Consider the following 16,872-nt stretch of genomic DNA (forward strand, 5'->3'; position numbering starts at 1 on the left):
AGGTTTCCATAACAACCCAGCCATTTTTCTTCACTGCTGTAGGTCAGCTTCAGGCTAGAGCTACACGACGACAATAAGTCGCACGACACATAAGGCACAACTAAACTGCTACATGCATCCATCTTGGATGGATTTTTTGCGAGTGTCGTGTTGCAGTCGCAATGCGACACCATAGACTATCATTATAAAAATTGTTGCGTAACACATGTTGTTATGTAGCCCTAGCCTTAAAGGGGCAGGGGCGCTGTGGAGTTCACTGTTAAAGGGGCAGGGGCCATTATTAAAGGGGCTGCTAGTGTGGAGGTCACTGTTAAGGGGGCAGGCCACTGTGGAGGTCACTGTTAAGGGGGCAGGCACTGTGGAGGTCACTGTTACGGATTGCAGACCCATTCAAGTGAATGGGTTCGCATCCGTGATAGGGTGTGCACATGGGCGGTGACTGTATATTGACGACCTGCTGTTTGCCGGCATCAATAAGGGCAACGGCCGTGTGCATGAGGCCTAATGTGTAATATTCCCCTTGGAACAATGCCACCTTTGCGTGTCTGTCCGTACATCATAGAGAGTAGCAGTGAGCGAAATGGTAAATATATATGTAAATATATATATATATATATATATATACAGTCAGGTCAATAAATATTGGGACATCGACACAATTCTAACATTTTTGGCTCTATACACCACCACAATGGATTTGAAATGAAACAAACAAGATGTGCTTTAACTGCAGACTGTCAGCTTTAATTTGAGGGTATTTACATTCAAATCAGGTGAACGGAGTAGGAATTACAACAGTTTGCATATGTGCCTCCCACATGTTAAGGGACCAAAAGTAATGGGACAGAATAATAATCATAAATCAAACTTTCACTTTTTAATGCTTGTTTGCAAATCCTTTGCAGTCAATTACAGCCTGAAATCTGGAATGCATAGACATCCCCAGACGCTGGGTTTCATCCCTGGTGATGCTCTGCCAGGCCTCTACTGCAACTGTCTTAAGTTTCTTCTTGTTCTTGGGACATTTTCCCCTCAGTTTTGTCTTCAGCAAGTGAAATGCATGCTCAATCGGATTCAGGTCAGGTGATTGACTTGGCCATTACATAACATTCCACTTCTTTCCCTTAAAAAACTCTTTGGTTGCTTTTGCAGTATGCTTTGGGTCATTGTCCATCTGCACTGTGAAGCGCCGTCCAATGAGTTCTGAAGCATTTGGCTCAATATGAGCAGATAATATTGCCCGCAACACTTCAGAATTCATCCTGCTGCTTTTGTCAGCAGTCACATTATCAATAAATGCAAGAGAACCAGTTCCATTGGCAGCCATACATGCCCACGCCATGACACTACCACCACCATGCTTCACTGATGAGGTGGTATGCTTAGGATCATGAGCAGTTCCTTTCCTTCTCCATACTCTTCTCTTCCCATCACTCTGGTACAAGTTGATCTTGGTCTCATCTGTCTATAGGATGTTGTTCCAGAACTGTGAAGGCTTTTTTAGATGTCGTTTGGCAAACTCTAATCTGGCCTTCCTGTTTTTGAGGCTCACCAATGGTTTACATCTTGTGGTGAACCCTCTGTATTCACTCTGGTGAAGTCTTCTCTTGATTGTTAACTTTGACACACATACACCTACCTCCTGGAGAGTGTTCTTGATCTGGCCAACTGTTGTGAAGGGTGTTTTCTTCACCAGGGAAAGAATTCTTCAGTCATCCACCACAGTTGTTTTCCGTGGTTTCCTGGGTCTTTTGGTGTTGCTGAGCTCACCAAAAGACCTTCTTTTTAAGAATGTTCCAAACAGTTGTTTTGGCCATGCCTAATGTTTTTTCGATCTCTCTGATGTTTTTTTTTTTTTTTTCAGCCAAATGATGGCTTGCTTCACTGATAGTGACAGCTCTTTGGATCTCATCTTGAGAGTTGACAGCAACAGATTCCAAATGCAAATAGCACACTTGAAATGAACTCTGGACCTTTTATCTGCTCATTGTAATTGGGATAATGAGGGAATAACACACAGAACAGCTGAGAAGCCAATTGTCCCATTACTTTTGGTCCCTTAACAAGTGGGAGGCACATATGCAAACTGTTGTAATTCCTACACCGTTCACATGATTTGGATGTAAATACCCTCAATTTAAAGCTGACAGTCTGCAGTTCAAGGACATCTTGTTCGTTTCATTTCAAATCCATTGTGGTGGTGTATAGAGCCAAGAATGTTACAATTGTATCGATGTCCCAATATTTATGGACCTGACTGTGTATGTGTGTGTATATATATATATATATATATATATACACACATTGCTATTCTACGCTCTATATGCGACATAAGGACATACTACAATCATTCATATTGATATTACACATAATGCTACCGAAGGACAAAAAACACACACACTGTGTACGTGTGTGAGTTTGCTAGATATAAATTATTTTTATATGTTTTTGTAGACTGAACCAGAATTTTTTCCAAAAAATATATAGAAGATAGGATTCTGCGGTTTGGCAAGCTATAATTGAATATCGAAGTAGTAAGTATCGTGCATGTAAAATAAATTATTATTTTTTCTCTATTTTGCTCTACTTTTTCCTGAATATACCCATATTGTCTCCTACAGAAATGTCTTCAGATTCCCCTCCATCCATCCCACCCAGAAGACGAATGCGCATTCAGCGAATTGTAAGTAAAAGTAAAGTTACATTTAAAAAATAAAATAATATATATTTATTTACTCAATATTTATTTTTAGAGCTCATCATTGAATGAAGAATTTGTGACTTCTCCCTCCCGGGAGCCACAAAATACCCCGCCATGGGGGTGTGGATCTGACAGGGACCCAGGTCGGCAAGAAGTAAGTATATACATCTATATTGACTTTGTTAATAATTAAAATTAGAGATGAGCGAATTTAATATTTAGAAATTCGTTCAGGCTTTATTTACTGGTAAAAGGTGAATTGTGTTAAGGAGGACTCCCCTGCATAACGGAACGGATCAGTTTTGCAGCCCATAGACTTCTATTATGACGGAATGAATAACGGAATGCCTCTAAAGGCATTCCATCATAGAATTGCGTTATGGTCTGTGGTAACGGAATCCATAACGCAATTCACTTTTTACCAGTAAACGAAGCGTGAACGAATTTCATAACCTGAAATTCGCTCATATCTAATTACAATACATAACATTTTATTTTATTTTTTATTCAAAGGACATTGAAGCTGGAGTTGCAGGAGGAGATCCCCGAGCCGCCTCCACAGTTCGCCGGGGAGCTTGCGGCGGTCGGGGACGTGTAACTATTGAAAACAGCTTTCACATTTAAATTTTCTTTTCACGTGCAACAATTAAATATTTGTTTTCTCTTTTACTCCAGGGTTCCAGAGTCTCCACCAGTGAAGGTGAGGAGGAGGTTATGTTGCATCTTGATAATGATTTCCTCATCCAACTGGTGGAGGCGAGGCACACCTTATGGGACCACACCAACTGCCGACATTCTGACCACCAACACACCCAGCGACTGTGGGAAGAGGACAGTGCGGCTCTGTTTCTGACCTGGGAGGATCTCTCAGGAGAGGCTCGGAGTCAATGTCGTAAGTCGTGCATACAAAAAAAAAAATCTTTGATTTACAGTGAAAACGGTTATGACTAGGTGGCGGTCAATGAGGGACCGCATCCAGACAGATTGTAATGCAGAAGTTCGGGCCCCGATTGGATCTGGGGGGACCTCAAGGCCGCAATACCTACGCCAGACGCTGGCATTGCGAAGGTAATTATTATTATTATTATTTTAAATTTTGGATGTGAAATTGTGAAAAGTTTATGTTTTCAAATTAATGTTTGCTACCATTAACACCTTAAGGACCCAGCCATTTTTCACCTTAACCCCTTCCCGACATATGACGTAATAGTACGTCATGGCGGCAGGTGCGTTCCCGCATTTTGATGTACTATTACGTCATGGTGATCGGGCCGGCACCAGAGCGGTGCGCGCCGATCACTGCAGGGGCCCGGCAGTCCCTGATAGCCGGGCCCCTGCTGTATCCACCAGTATTGCTGTACAAACTGATGCCGGCGGATTAACCCCTTCTATGCCGCGATCAGCGCTGACCGCGGCATAGAAGGGATTTGCGGCGGGTGAGGGAGCCCATCTGCTGTGGCGGGGACCCATTGGGTGAGAACGCAGCCCAATGCCATGCAGAGGCTGCCCAATGCCTTGCACTGCATCGGGACCGGCCTTCTACGGGTGCCGAGGAGATCCAGCCTCAGGCTGGGTCTCCTAGGCAACCTGTTAGTGTATGACTCAGTGTAATACACTAACAGGCAATGCATTACAATACAGATGTATTGTGATGCATTGCAGAGGCAATCAGACCCCCAAAAGTAGAGTCCCAGAGTGGGAACGGAAATAAAGTAAAAAAAAAAAAATACGTTTTTAATAAAAAAAAAAAAAAAACGTTTCAAGTAAAAAAAGAAAAAACGCCCCTTTCCCCTGATTGTATATAAAAAAAATGGAATAAAAAAAGAAAACACACACATATTAGATATCGCCGCGTCCGTAACAACCGGCTCTATAAATATATCACATGATCCACCCCGTCCGATAAACACTGTAAAAAAATAAAATAAAAACCGTTTTAAAAAAAGCCATTTTTGTCACCTTACATTATAAAAATAGCAACACCAAGCGATCAAAAAGGCATATGCCTCCCAAAATAGTACCAATCAGACCGTCACCTCATCCCGCAAAAAATTAGATCCTACCTAAGACAATCACCCAAAAAATAAATAAAAACTATGACTATGGAGACACTAAAATATGATTTTTTTGCTTCAAAATGCTATTATTGTAAGTGAAATAAAAAAAAAAAGTATACATATTAGGAATCGACGCGTCCGTAACAACCAGCTCTATAAAAATATCACATGACTTACCCCCTCAAGTGAACACAGTAAAATAAATAAAAATAAAAACAGTGCCAAAAAAGCCATCACCTAAAGTGACATTTAAAGTGCAACACCAAGCGATCAAAAAGGCATATGTCCCCCAGTCTAGAACCAATCAAACAGTCATCTTATCCTGCAAATATTGAGCCCCTACCTGACAATCAGTCAAAAAATAAAAAAGCTATGGCTCTCAGACTATGGAGACACTAAAACATCATTTTTATTTGTTTCAAAAATGCTATTATCGTGTCAAATTTAAATAAGAAAAAGTAGACATATTAGTTATTGCCACGTCCGTAACGACCTGCTCCTATAAAAATATCACGTGACCTAACCCCTCAGGTGAACGCTGTAAAAATAAAAACTGTGCCAAAACAAAAAATTTTTGGGTCACCTTGCCTCATGAAGTGTAATGTACCCAAAAATGGTACCAATAAAAACGTCAACTCTTCCTGCAAAAAATGAGCCCCTGCACATGACGATTGGCAGAAAAAATAAATAAATATGGTGTTCAGAAAATGGAGACACAAAAACATTTTTTCCCCCCAAAATGCTTTATTATGTAAAACTGAAACGAACAAAAAAATTTGACATATTTGATATCACTGCGTCTGCAACAACCTGCTCTATAGAAATAGCGCATAATCTAACCTGTCAGATGAACGTTGTAAAAAATAAAAACAGTGCCAAAACAGCTATTTTTCTGGTTACCTTGCATCACAAAAAACTTAATATAGGGCGATTAAAAATCATATGTACCAATAAAACTGTCACCTTTATCCACTAGTTTCCAAAATGGGGTCACTTTTGGGAGTTTCTACTGTCGGGGTGCATCAGGGGGGCTTCAAATGGGACATGGTGTCTAAAAACTAGTCCAGCAAAATCTGCCTTCCAGAAACCATGCGGCAGTCCTTTCCTTCTGCGCCCTGCCGTGCGCCCTTACATCAGTTTACGACCACATGTGGGTGTTTCTGTAAACCTCAGAATCAGGGTAATAAATATTGAGTTTTGTTTGGCTGTTAACCATCGATATGTTAAAGAAAAAGAGGGATTAAAATGGAAAATCTGCCAAAAAAGTGAAGTTTAGAAATTTCCTCTCCATTTTCCTTTAATTCTTGTGGAACACCTAAAGGGTTAACAAAGTTTGTAAAATCAGTTTTGAGTAACTTCAGGGGTGTAGTTCCTACAATAGGGTCATTCATGGGAGGTTTCTATTATTTAAGCCCCACAAAGTGACTTCAGACCTGAACTGGTCATTAAAAAGTGGGTTTTGGAAATTTTCTGAAACATTTTAAGAATTGCTTTTAAAATTCTAAGCCTTCTAACGTCCCAAAAAATAAAATGACATTTACAAAATGATGCAAACATATAGTAGACATATGGGGGATGTTAAGCAATAAATATTTTATGAGGTATCACTTTCTGTTTTAAAAGCAGAGAAATTGAAATTTTTAAAATTGTGAATTTTTCTAAATTTTTGGTAAATAAAGGTGAAATATATTGACTCAGATTTATGACGGTCATGAAGTACAATGTGTCACGAGAAAACAGTCTCAGAATGGCTTGGATAAATAAAAACGTTCCAAAGTTATTACCACATAAAGTGACACATGTCAGATTTGCAAAAAATTGCCTAGGCAGGAAGGTGAAAACTGATAGAAGGGGTTAAGGACAAGGCCATTTTTAGCAAATCTGACATGTCACTTTATGTGGTGATAACTTTAAAACGCTTTGACTTATCCAGGCCATTCTGAGATTGTTTTCTCATCACATATTGTACTTTATAAAAAAAAAATACCAAATTTACCAAATATTTTTAAAAATTAGCAAATTTCTAAATTTCTATTTCTCTACTTTTATAATAGATAGTAATAACTCCAAAAATAGTTATTACTTTACATTCCCCATATGTCTACTTCATGTTTGGATAATTTTGGTAATGCTATTTTATTTTTTGGGGACGTTAGAAGGCTTAGAAGTTTAGAAGCAAATAAAGAAATTTTTCCGAAAATTTCCAAAACCCACTTTTTAAGGACCATCTTAGGTCTGAAGTCACTTTGTGAGGCTTACATAATAGAAACCACCCAAAATGACCCAATTTTAGAAACTACACCCATCAAAGTATTAAAAACTGATTTTACTAAGGCCTCATGCACACGACCGTATTTTTTTGCGGTCCGCAAAACGGGGTTCCGTTTTTCCGTGACCGTTTTTTCGTCCGTGGGTCTTCCTTGATTTTTGGAGGATCCATGGACATGAAAAAAAAGTTTTGGTGTCCGCCTGGCCGTGCGGAGCCAAACGGATCCGTCCTGAATTACAATGCAAGTCAATGGGGATGGATCCGTTTGACGTTGACACAATATGGTGCAATTTCAAACGGATCCGTCCCCCATTGACTTTCAATGTACAGTCAGGAGTTAATATACCATCGGATCTGAGTTTTCTCCAATCCGATGGTATATTTTAACTTGAAGCGTCCCCATCACCATGGGAACGCCTCTATGTTAGAATATACCGTCGGATTTGAGTTACATCGCGAAACTCAAATCCGACAGTATATTCTAACACAGAGGCATTCCCATGGTGATGGGGACGCTTCAGGTTAGAATATACTAAAAGAACTGTGTACATGACTGCCCCCTGCTGCCTGGCAGGTGCTGCCAGGCAGCAGGGGGCAGCCCCCCCCTGTAGTTAACACATTGGTGGCCAGTGTGGCCGGCCCCCCCCTCCCCTGTAGTTAACTAATTGGTGGCCAGTGCGGCCGGCCCCCCCCTCCCCTGTAGTTAACTCATTGGTGGCCAGTGCGGCCGCCCCCCCCCCTCCCCTGTAGTTAACTCATTGGTGGCCAGTGGCCCCCCCCCTCCCTCCCCTGTAGTTAACTCGTTGGTGGCCAGTGGGCCTTCTCCCCTCCCTCCCCCTCCTAATTAAAATCTTTCCCCTATCATTGGTGGCCGCGGAGAGTACCGATCGGAGTCCCAGTTTAATCGCTGGGGCTCCGATCGGTAACCATGGCAACCAGGACGCTACTGCAGTCCCGGTTGCCATGGGTACTTAGCAATTTGTAGAACCATTATACTTACCTGCGAGCTGCGATGTTTGCGTCCGGCCGGGAGCTCCTCCTACTGGTAAGTGACATGACCTGTCACTTACCAGTAGGAGGAGCTCCCGGCCGGACGCAGAGAACACCTAAAGGTGATTGTTACGGACGCGACAATACCAACTTTTTTTGGTTGTTTCAGTTTTACATAATGCATTTTTGGAAGATTTTTTTAGTGTCTCCATATTGTGATGAAAGCCATTGTTTTAAAAAAAATTTGGGAGACTGTCTTATCTAGGGTCTAATTTTTTTCGGTATGAGATGACGATTTGATTGGTACTATTTTAGGGTGCGTATGACTTTTTGATCGCTTGGTATTGCACTTTATGTAATGTATGGTGACAAAAAATGGCTTACGGTGTTCACCTGAGGGGTTAGGTCATGTAATATTTGTATACTTTTTATTTATTTAAGTTTTACACAATAACAGCATTTTTTAATAAAAAAAAAAAATCATGTTTCAGTGTCTCCATTTTCTGAGAGCCCTAGTTTTTTTTAGTTTTTATGCGATTGTCTTAGGTAGGGTATAATTTTTTGCGCGATGAGATGTTTGGTATGATTTTGGAGTGCATATGACTTTTTGATCGCTTGCTATTGCACTTTTTGTGATGTAAGGTGACAAAAGAAATGGCAATTTTTTCCATCAATAATTTTTATTAAATTTTTTCAGGAAAGCATTATCGGTATCGTAGTACCGGCATATGTTTATACAGTGTTTTGCTTGAGCAAATAAACAAACAAATATAGAAATGGCTTTTTTTACATTGTTTTTATTTTTTTACAGTGTTCATCTGAGGGATTATCATGTGATATTTTTATAGAGCAGGTTGTTACGGACGTGGCAATACCTAATATTTATGATTTATTTTATTTAAGTTTTACACAATAATATTTTTTAAAACAAAAACCAAACAAACATGTTTGTGTCTTCATAGTCTGAGCCATATTTTTTTTATTTTTTGGGCAATTGTCTTAGGTAGGGGCTCATTTTTTGCGGGATGAGGTGACGGTTAGATTGGTACTATTTTGGTGGGCATACGCCTTTTTGATCGCTTGGTGTTGCAATTTTAGTGATGTAAGGTGATAAAAAATGTTTTTTTAGCACAGTTTTTATTTAATTTTTTTGACGGTGTTCATCTGAGGGGTTAGGTCATGTGATATTTTTATAGAGTCGGTCGATATGGACCCGGCGATACTTAAGTCTACTTTTATTTTTTTTTCTATTTTTTTTTTTTACTTTATTTTGGCAAAAGGACACTTTTTTTTTTTTTTTACTTGAAACTTTTTATTTTTTTATTATAAAAAAACCCCCACTTTTTTTACTTTTTATATTTGTCCCACTGTGGGACTTCAACTTTTCAGGGTTTGATCGCTGTTGCAATTCAGTACAATACATTCTGTATTGTACTGAATTGAACTGTCAGCGTCTTACACAGTAAGACGCTGACAGTTGCCTAGGAGACCTAGCCCTCAGGCTGGATCTCCTGGGCTTCAGTAGCTGGCAGGCCCCGATGCCTGTGTAAGGCATCGGGGCTGCCGTGGCAACCATCCGGTCCCCGCTACCGCAGCGTGGGGACCCGATGGCTAAGGAGAGGGAGCGCAAACCTCCCATATGCCGCTGACCGCGGCATATGAGGCGTTAATCCACGTACATCAACGTTATCACCGATGCTGGCGGATGCAGCACGGATCCGGCTGTTAGTAACAGCCGGATCTGTGCTGCTGATCGCAGCAGCGCACATGGGGGGAGGAAGGACCGAAGGACGAGACTGCTCGTCCTGGGGCGCAAAGTACCGGCCATTTAGGACGAGCATTCTCGTCCTGGGTCGTTAAGGAGTTAACCAAAAGGGGCCAACCAGGACAGAGGAGCTTTTGGCTTCTCGAGCAGCTCCATACAATCAGATGGAGTGAATGGATATAACAAATACATTTTTTTTTTCCCACAGAACTGCAGGCAGCACTCGGTAGCCTGAAGTCAAGCCAGAAGCGGTCCCTGAACTGGCCGCCACCACAAGCCCCTCTGAGCATGCCACTGCCCAGGACACTGCTGGTCCCCTACCATTTCCCTCAGTTAAAGCCGCCCGGGAGCAGATTAACACCACTTCCCGGGCATTTTTGGCTCGTCAGAGGACCGGTAGGAGCCGTCGGTGGGATTTAGAGGAACTTGTAAGGATAGTTTCTGACACCTTACAAAGTTTTGCAGATAAAATAAGGGACATGAGGTATGACTTGATGCGACGCCTGGAGAGGGCAGAGTCAATCGCGTCAACTTGCCCCTGCCCATCATTTTCTGTTAACTCTTCTCTCCTAGATGGACCAAATGACACCCGAGCAGTTGCATGAGTTCAAGCTACTGCTTGAGAACGGGATCTGGGACATTTTGCACCACCCTCGGTCGCAGTCCTATCCCCATTCCCAACACCCGTCCGAGCATGTGTCTCCTTCTCATTCTTTTACTTCTACTCCTTCTGCTCCTCACTTTCTACCTCCAACCTCTTTCCCCACTCCCTCTACACATGCTCGGGAACCATTGTCACCTTCAGAACCCTCCTCTCTCTACACCCCACAAATTCATCCTGCGTCTTTCTCCAGACTCCGTGATTTTTAATCAGCAGAATTGACGGAGGACAGAGGGGCAACCAATGCCGGCCCAAGTTCGTCCACCCCCCACCTCAGTTACATCAGCTTTTCTTATTGTTTGTTAAATTATTCTGTAAATAAAATATTTTTGGGTTTAATTTTGTCTGTGTATGTTTTTCTTTCTTATTTACTTTATGGAAAAACAGCGAACCTTAGTAAAGAAATAATCATATTTGATTGCCTCATCACTTGGTTGTTTTTAATGCAATCAGTCAGAATATCTGGTATGAACATTTCTGCGAATGCGTGTTTCCGACTATCTGCCTTTTTATGCTGTATATCACAGGAAGAATGAGTCAAAAGCTAATTTCTCAAGTGAAATAATAGTCAGTGCAGGAACATTGTCATTTCTGAGCAGCAGATCGTTCGTTGTCTAGCGATCCGTGCACATGTATGAGGATAAGTGAACAAAATAGTGATCAAATTTCCTCATACAGATGAGTTAATTGCAGCATAAACATGTACAGCACCACTTCACATAAAGGTAATGGGCAGCATATTGCCAGGAAGGAATTTTTCTTTCATGACAATATGCTGATAAGATTATTATCATCAGCATGTGATTTGGGCTCTGTCACACCATCCAAGGTGACTTAAAAAAAGTAATAAAAAAGTTTTTACAAATATAAAAAAAATAAAAGTTCAAATCAGCCCCCTTTCCTTAAAATAAAAATACTTAATAAAAAAATCAACATCATGGGCATCGCCTCGTGTGTAAATGCCCATACTATTAAAATATAACAATATTAATGGCATACAGCAAATGGCGTAACGGGAAAAAAATATAAAAACAGCCAATTTGCCATTTTTTGTCACTTTAACTACCCAATAATTTTTTTATAAAAAGTGAGCAAAAAGTCGCACACACTTTAAATTGGTATTACTGAAAACAACAGATCGTCCCGCAAAATATTTGCCCTCACACAGCTCCGTACACATAACTACAAAAACGTTATAGGGGTCAGAATATGGTTATAAAAAAAAAAAAAAATTTCCTCAAAGGTTAAAAAAAAATAATTCAGTATTAAAATGCAATAAAAATTATACAAGTGTGGTATCGTTGCAACCGTACTGACCTGGAGAATGAAGATAACAGGTCAATTTTGCCACATAGGGTACAGTGTAAAAAAAACAAAAACCCTCATCAGAATTGCGTTTTTTCCCAATTCTACCCCATTTGGAATTGTTTTCCCGCTCCCTACTACATGGTATGCAACTATAAATGGTGCCATTAGAAAGTACAACTTGTCCTGCAAAAAATAAGCCCTCATAAGGCTATGTGAATGGAAAACAAAAAGTTAGGACTAGGGAAAGGCAAGGAGTGAAAAACGAAAACGCAAAAATGGAAAATACCAGGGGCGTTAATGGGCCCCGCACCTATGCAGAGAACGGAGCTGGGAAAGTGGAGGAGGGTTCTGCAATTTGTGGACCGCACATGGCCGGCCCCATCATAGAAAATGCCTGTTCTTGTCCGCGATAGGACATGTTCTATCTTTTTTTACGGGGCCACGGAATGGAACTATGGATGCGGACAGCACACAGTGTTTTGTCCGCATCTTTTGCGGCCCCATTGAAATGAATAGGTCCATAGATGTTCCGCACATGGGTCTGCGGGTACGGGTACAACATGATGGGTTAAGAGGTTAAAGGTTTTTGTGCTTCTTCACTGCCTTCCTGTTTTAGTAATGTAAATGTGTTTTTTTGTTGTTGTTTTTTTGTCACATTTACACTTATCCACTCTTTTATTACCATCAGTTTTTTCTGTCTGTGTTTAAATGACAGTGACCATTTAAGTTTTAAGAGGGCCCTTATTGTATTTGGGTCTAGCCCCTGTTGGGAAGGTTAATTATTGTTCGTTATTTTATTGAAACATAAGTAGTGAAAAGACAGCTGAATACCGGTATTTGTTTAATAAGTGACTAATTAAATGAAAAATGACTACAGTTTCCTGACGTGAAATAACTGGATAATACTGTACAGTACTTTTAAAAAGCAAATGAGTTGTTAACCTTTAGTCTGTAGAACTCGGCCTTGAATAGTGACTAGATAAGCATAATCCAGTCTGAAACTCTTAAAAAAAGGAACTTTGTTGTGCGGAAGAAATACTTGCAGATGTCAGCTATTATAAGGAGTGAGTCGCAGAACTTTATTCTCTTACGTCTTTGTCCACAGCTTATATTCAGTGCAGCTTTTCGGGCTGATACACTTCATTAATGATGACGCTGAGGCGACTGCTGCTTGTTTCCAACTCAACGCTGCATGGCGCGGGGTATCTGGAGCATTGCCAAGACCAGATACAACAGTTTTTAGGGGAGTAAGTGAACTAAATTATAGACTTACTGATTTGTTTTACCTTGTTTCTGATTGCCCAACTGCTTCTACAATCTGTGCAGTTAATAACTAACCTCATTTTCTGGCGTTATAAGGTTGGATAGCTCTCCAATTGGATAGCATGGGTATTAGGAGATGGTTCCCAAACCAGATATATAGTATAAAAGGACTCCTGTACTCCACTTTGAATTTCAGTATAAAGCTTTATTTAGTGCGGTTCCAGTCAAAAAAACGTTTTCGGCTGAATAGCCTTCTTCAGTGTAACTGGAAAGGCATACAAGGTATCACAATAAATACGTGTACAATGATTACAATACATGTGCAAAAAAACTTACAGCATTGGATTTGTTTTAAGGAAAATCGTACACTGTATATAGTGTTACAAATAGGTGCGGAATAGACATACAGCACATAACATATCGATAGAATTGTGTACAGAAAGAGGAAGACGTGTCGATATGGCATGTCAAGAGAGCGTCGTCTGTCATCTGGGGATCCTGTGGGGTCATCTCGATCGGGGTAATCCATGGTGGGTAGGTGGCTTTGGTCGTGGGTTTATTCTATGGTGAATCATTCCGTGCTCAACCCAATTTAAAGTGGGGTGATAGGCAGTAATGGTGGAAATAAGGAATAAAAAGTAAAATCTGACATGGCACAAGAGAGCGGATCCCTGTAATACGTGTACTGTGGAGGTAAAACCTGTTCATGCAATTGGCTGGTCCAGCCCCATGCAGCATCCAATTGGTAAATGTTGCAAAGGACATAAAGACATATCGGTGCTCAATCTGATATAGCGCAAATAGATAAAGCCCTATAATATGTATGTTCTAGGGTTTAAAAGTCATGCTGTTGTATCAAGCTAGTCTAGCCAAGTGCAAGTACAGGTACTTAACAGACATGTTCATGCAGGGTAGCAAAATAGCAACAAATATACAGGTAGAGAGGCAATTATGTACATGCAATATTGATGCGGTATAAGTCATTGTCTGCCCTTACCCGGATTGTTGCTGCAAGGTGTGTAAAGCTGAGTGGGGGTGGATTCCCTCAGTGGGTGGCAGGAAACGCTGCTCTTGGTTGGGCTCTATGTCCCTAAGGCACGTGGTCCGGGAGGCTGAGGCCTGTAGTCCGGGTAGCCATGCTGTATGCTGTGTCTCCGTTCCCCTTTATGAGGAGGTTCGGCTGCGCTGCATGATTGGGGGGCGGATACTGGCTGGCATACTTCCGGGTATGCCATGATGGCGTCCGGAGCTTTCAGTGAGGATATGCGCATGCGCGTGTCGTGTCTGGGCGGACGTTGGAGCGGCCTGTTTCTTCTATCATTGCGCATGCGTCGGGTGTTAGATCTGCCGGCTGTTTCAATATTTGCGCATGCGCCAGGTGTCTTTGCCGTGTCAGTAGCTGTCTGTGCTGGGGAGGCGATGTGGCTGGGATTTAGGAGAGTTTCTGTTATAGTTACCTATAAATGACGCTGTGGCTGGGATTTAGGAGGGTTTCTGTTATAGTTACCTATAAATGACCACCAGAAGGATGAAACTCAAAAAGGATATGATCTAGTCATCTCTTGTTAGTGAACTTGGATGAAGTTCAATATCTGCTCTAAAATCGGAATAGAGGTGTCATTAGTATTGTATCCGTTGAAAGTAATGGTCCAAGTTTGTAAAGATCAATATATATAAAAAATTCAATATATACACAAAAAGGAGTGGTCTAGTTTTCAGTGCTCTATGCAGATAATACATGTAGTTGATTTGCATTAGTACAGTCATGCGGTTAAATTGCATTAATACAGTCATATATATATATCAAATGTACATGTTGCATGTTAAATTTAAGTTGTAGACCATTGGCACCGGTGTCACCGTCGCTTGCGATTCCAAGATATTTTCTAGCAAAATTTACAGAATTTTACATTATATTGAACATATCGTCCGCCGGTAGTGTTCATATGATTAAGATAGATAACCTGTTATTTTGTGAACATTGATGAAAGGGAGGAAAGGAGGGATTTTTGTTACTGTAGGAGCTATATAAAGCTCCCTATTTCATAATCCTGGTTGAGTCCCTTGGGTTCCAGCGTTTGCAGACGGTGGATCCACATGGCTTCCCTGTTCATGAGGAGACGTGATAGGTCTCCGCCCCTTCTGGGGACCGTTACCTGTTCCAATACTTGGAATCGCAGTTGGGCAATAGTGTGGCGTTTGACTTGGCGCTGTGTTTGTAGGAGCAATTGTCTCGGCTTCTACAAACACAGCGCAAAGGCACATTTCCGTGCCTTCATTGCGCACAATGCTCGCACGTCACGAAAGGTGACAAGATCTTCCACCCTTTAACAGGGAAAGGGATCCCTATAAAAGGTTTTTTCACCTGCGACTCCACCAACGTAATTCACGTCATTAAATGCCCCTGCGGCCTAACTTATGTGGGCGAAACAACCCAGACCATTAGGGACAGGATATGCCAGCATAAGTCCAACATCCGATGTGAAAACAATCACCTGCCTATTCCCGCACATTTTGCGGCCAAACGCCACACTATTGCCCAACTGCGATTCCAAGTATTGGAACATTTAACGGTCCCCAGAAGGGGCGGAGACCTATCACGTCTCCTCATGAACAGGGAAGCCATGTGGATCCACCGTCTGCAAACGCTGGAACCCAAGGGACTCAACCAGGATTATGAAATAGGGAGCTTTATATAGCTCCTACAGTAACAAAAATCCCTCCTTTCCTCCCTTTCATCAATGTTCACAAAATAACAGGTTATCTATCTTAATCATATGAACACTACCGGCGGACGATATGTTCAATATAATGTAAAATTCTGTAAATTTTGCTAGAAAATATCTTGGAATCGCAAGCGACGGTGACACCGGTGCCAATGGTCTACAACTTAAATTTAACATGCAACATGTACATTTGATATATATATATGACTGTATTAATGCAATTTAACCGCATGACTGTACTAATGCAAATCAACTACATGTATTATCTGCATAGAGCACTGAAAACTAGACCACTCCTTTTTGTGTATATATTGAATTTTTTATATATATTGATCTTTACAAACTTGGACCATTACTTTCAACGGATACAATACTAATGACACCTCTATTCCGATTTTAGAGCAGATATTGAACTTCATCCAAGTTCACTAACAAGAGATGACTAGATCATATCCTTTTTGAGTTTCATCCTTCTGGTGGTCATTTATAGGTAACTATAACAGAAACCCTCCTAAATCCCAGCCACAGCGTCATTTATAGGTAACTATAACAGAAACTCTCCTAAATCCCAGCCACATCGCCTCCCCAGCACAGACAGCTACTGACACGGCAAAGACACCTGGCGCATGCGCAAATATTGAAACAGCCGGCAGATCTAACACCCGACGCATGCGCAATGATAGAAGAAACAGGCCGCTCCAACGTCCGCCCAGACATGACACGCGCATGCACATATCCTCACTGAAAGCTCCGGACGCCATCATGGCATACCCGGAAGTATGCCAGCCAGTATCCGCCCCCCAATCATGCAGCGCAGCCGAACCTCCTCATAAAGGGGAACGGAGACACAGCATACAGCATGGCTACCCGGACTACAGGCCTCAGCCTCCCGGACCACGTGCCTTAGGGACATAGAGCCCAACCAAGAGCAGCGTTTCCTGCCACCCACTGAGGGAATCCACCCCCACTCAGCTTTACACACCTTGCAGCAACAATCCGGGTAAGGGCAGACAATGACTTATACCGCATCAATATTGCATGTACATAATTGCCTCTCTACCTGTATATTTGTTGCTATTTTGCTACCCTGCATGAACATGTCTGTTAAGTACCTGTACTTGCACTTGGCTAG

The 16,872-nt window shown here is 41.4% G+C and overlaps 1 protein-coding gene across 9 annotated transcripts in view; it reads left to right on the forward strand.

Moving 5' to 3' along the window:
- LOC121007708 (alpha-aspartyl dipeptidase-like) overlaps positions 1–16,872 on the forward strand; it is a 75,069-nt gene that overhangs the window by 27,337 nt on the left and 30,860 nt on the right. For 2 of the 9 annotated variants that reach the window (XM_040439832.1, XM_040439834.1), the window contains exon 2: positions 12,857–12,998. In XM_040439832.1, coding sequence (XP_040295766.1) covers positions 12,898–12,998 — 101 coding nt within the window. In that variant the 5' untranslated portion in view covers positions 12,857–12,897. Of the gene's footprint in view, positions 1–2,454; positions 2,684–2,753; positions 2,856–3,214; positions 3,594–9,990; positions 10,725–11,780; positions 11,792–12,855; positions 12,999–16,872 lie in introns of those variants that run through there. The other 7 variants (XR_005780460.1, XM_040439830.1, XM_040439835.1 and 4 more) reach the window with 7 other exon arrangements.

Source organism: Bufo bufo, chromosome 7 (genome assembly GCF_905171765.1).
Source record: "Bufo bufo chromosome 7, aBufBuf1.1, whole genome shotgun sequence".
Classification (NCBI taxonomy): domain Eukaryota; kingdom Metazoa; phylum Chordata; class Amphibia; order Anura; family Bufonidae; genus Bufo; species Bufo bufo.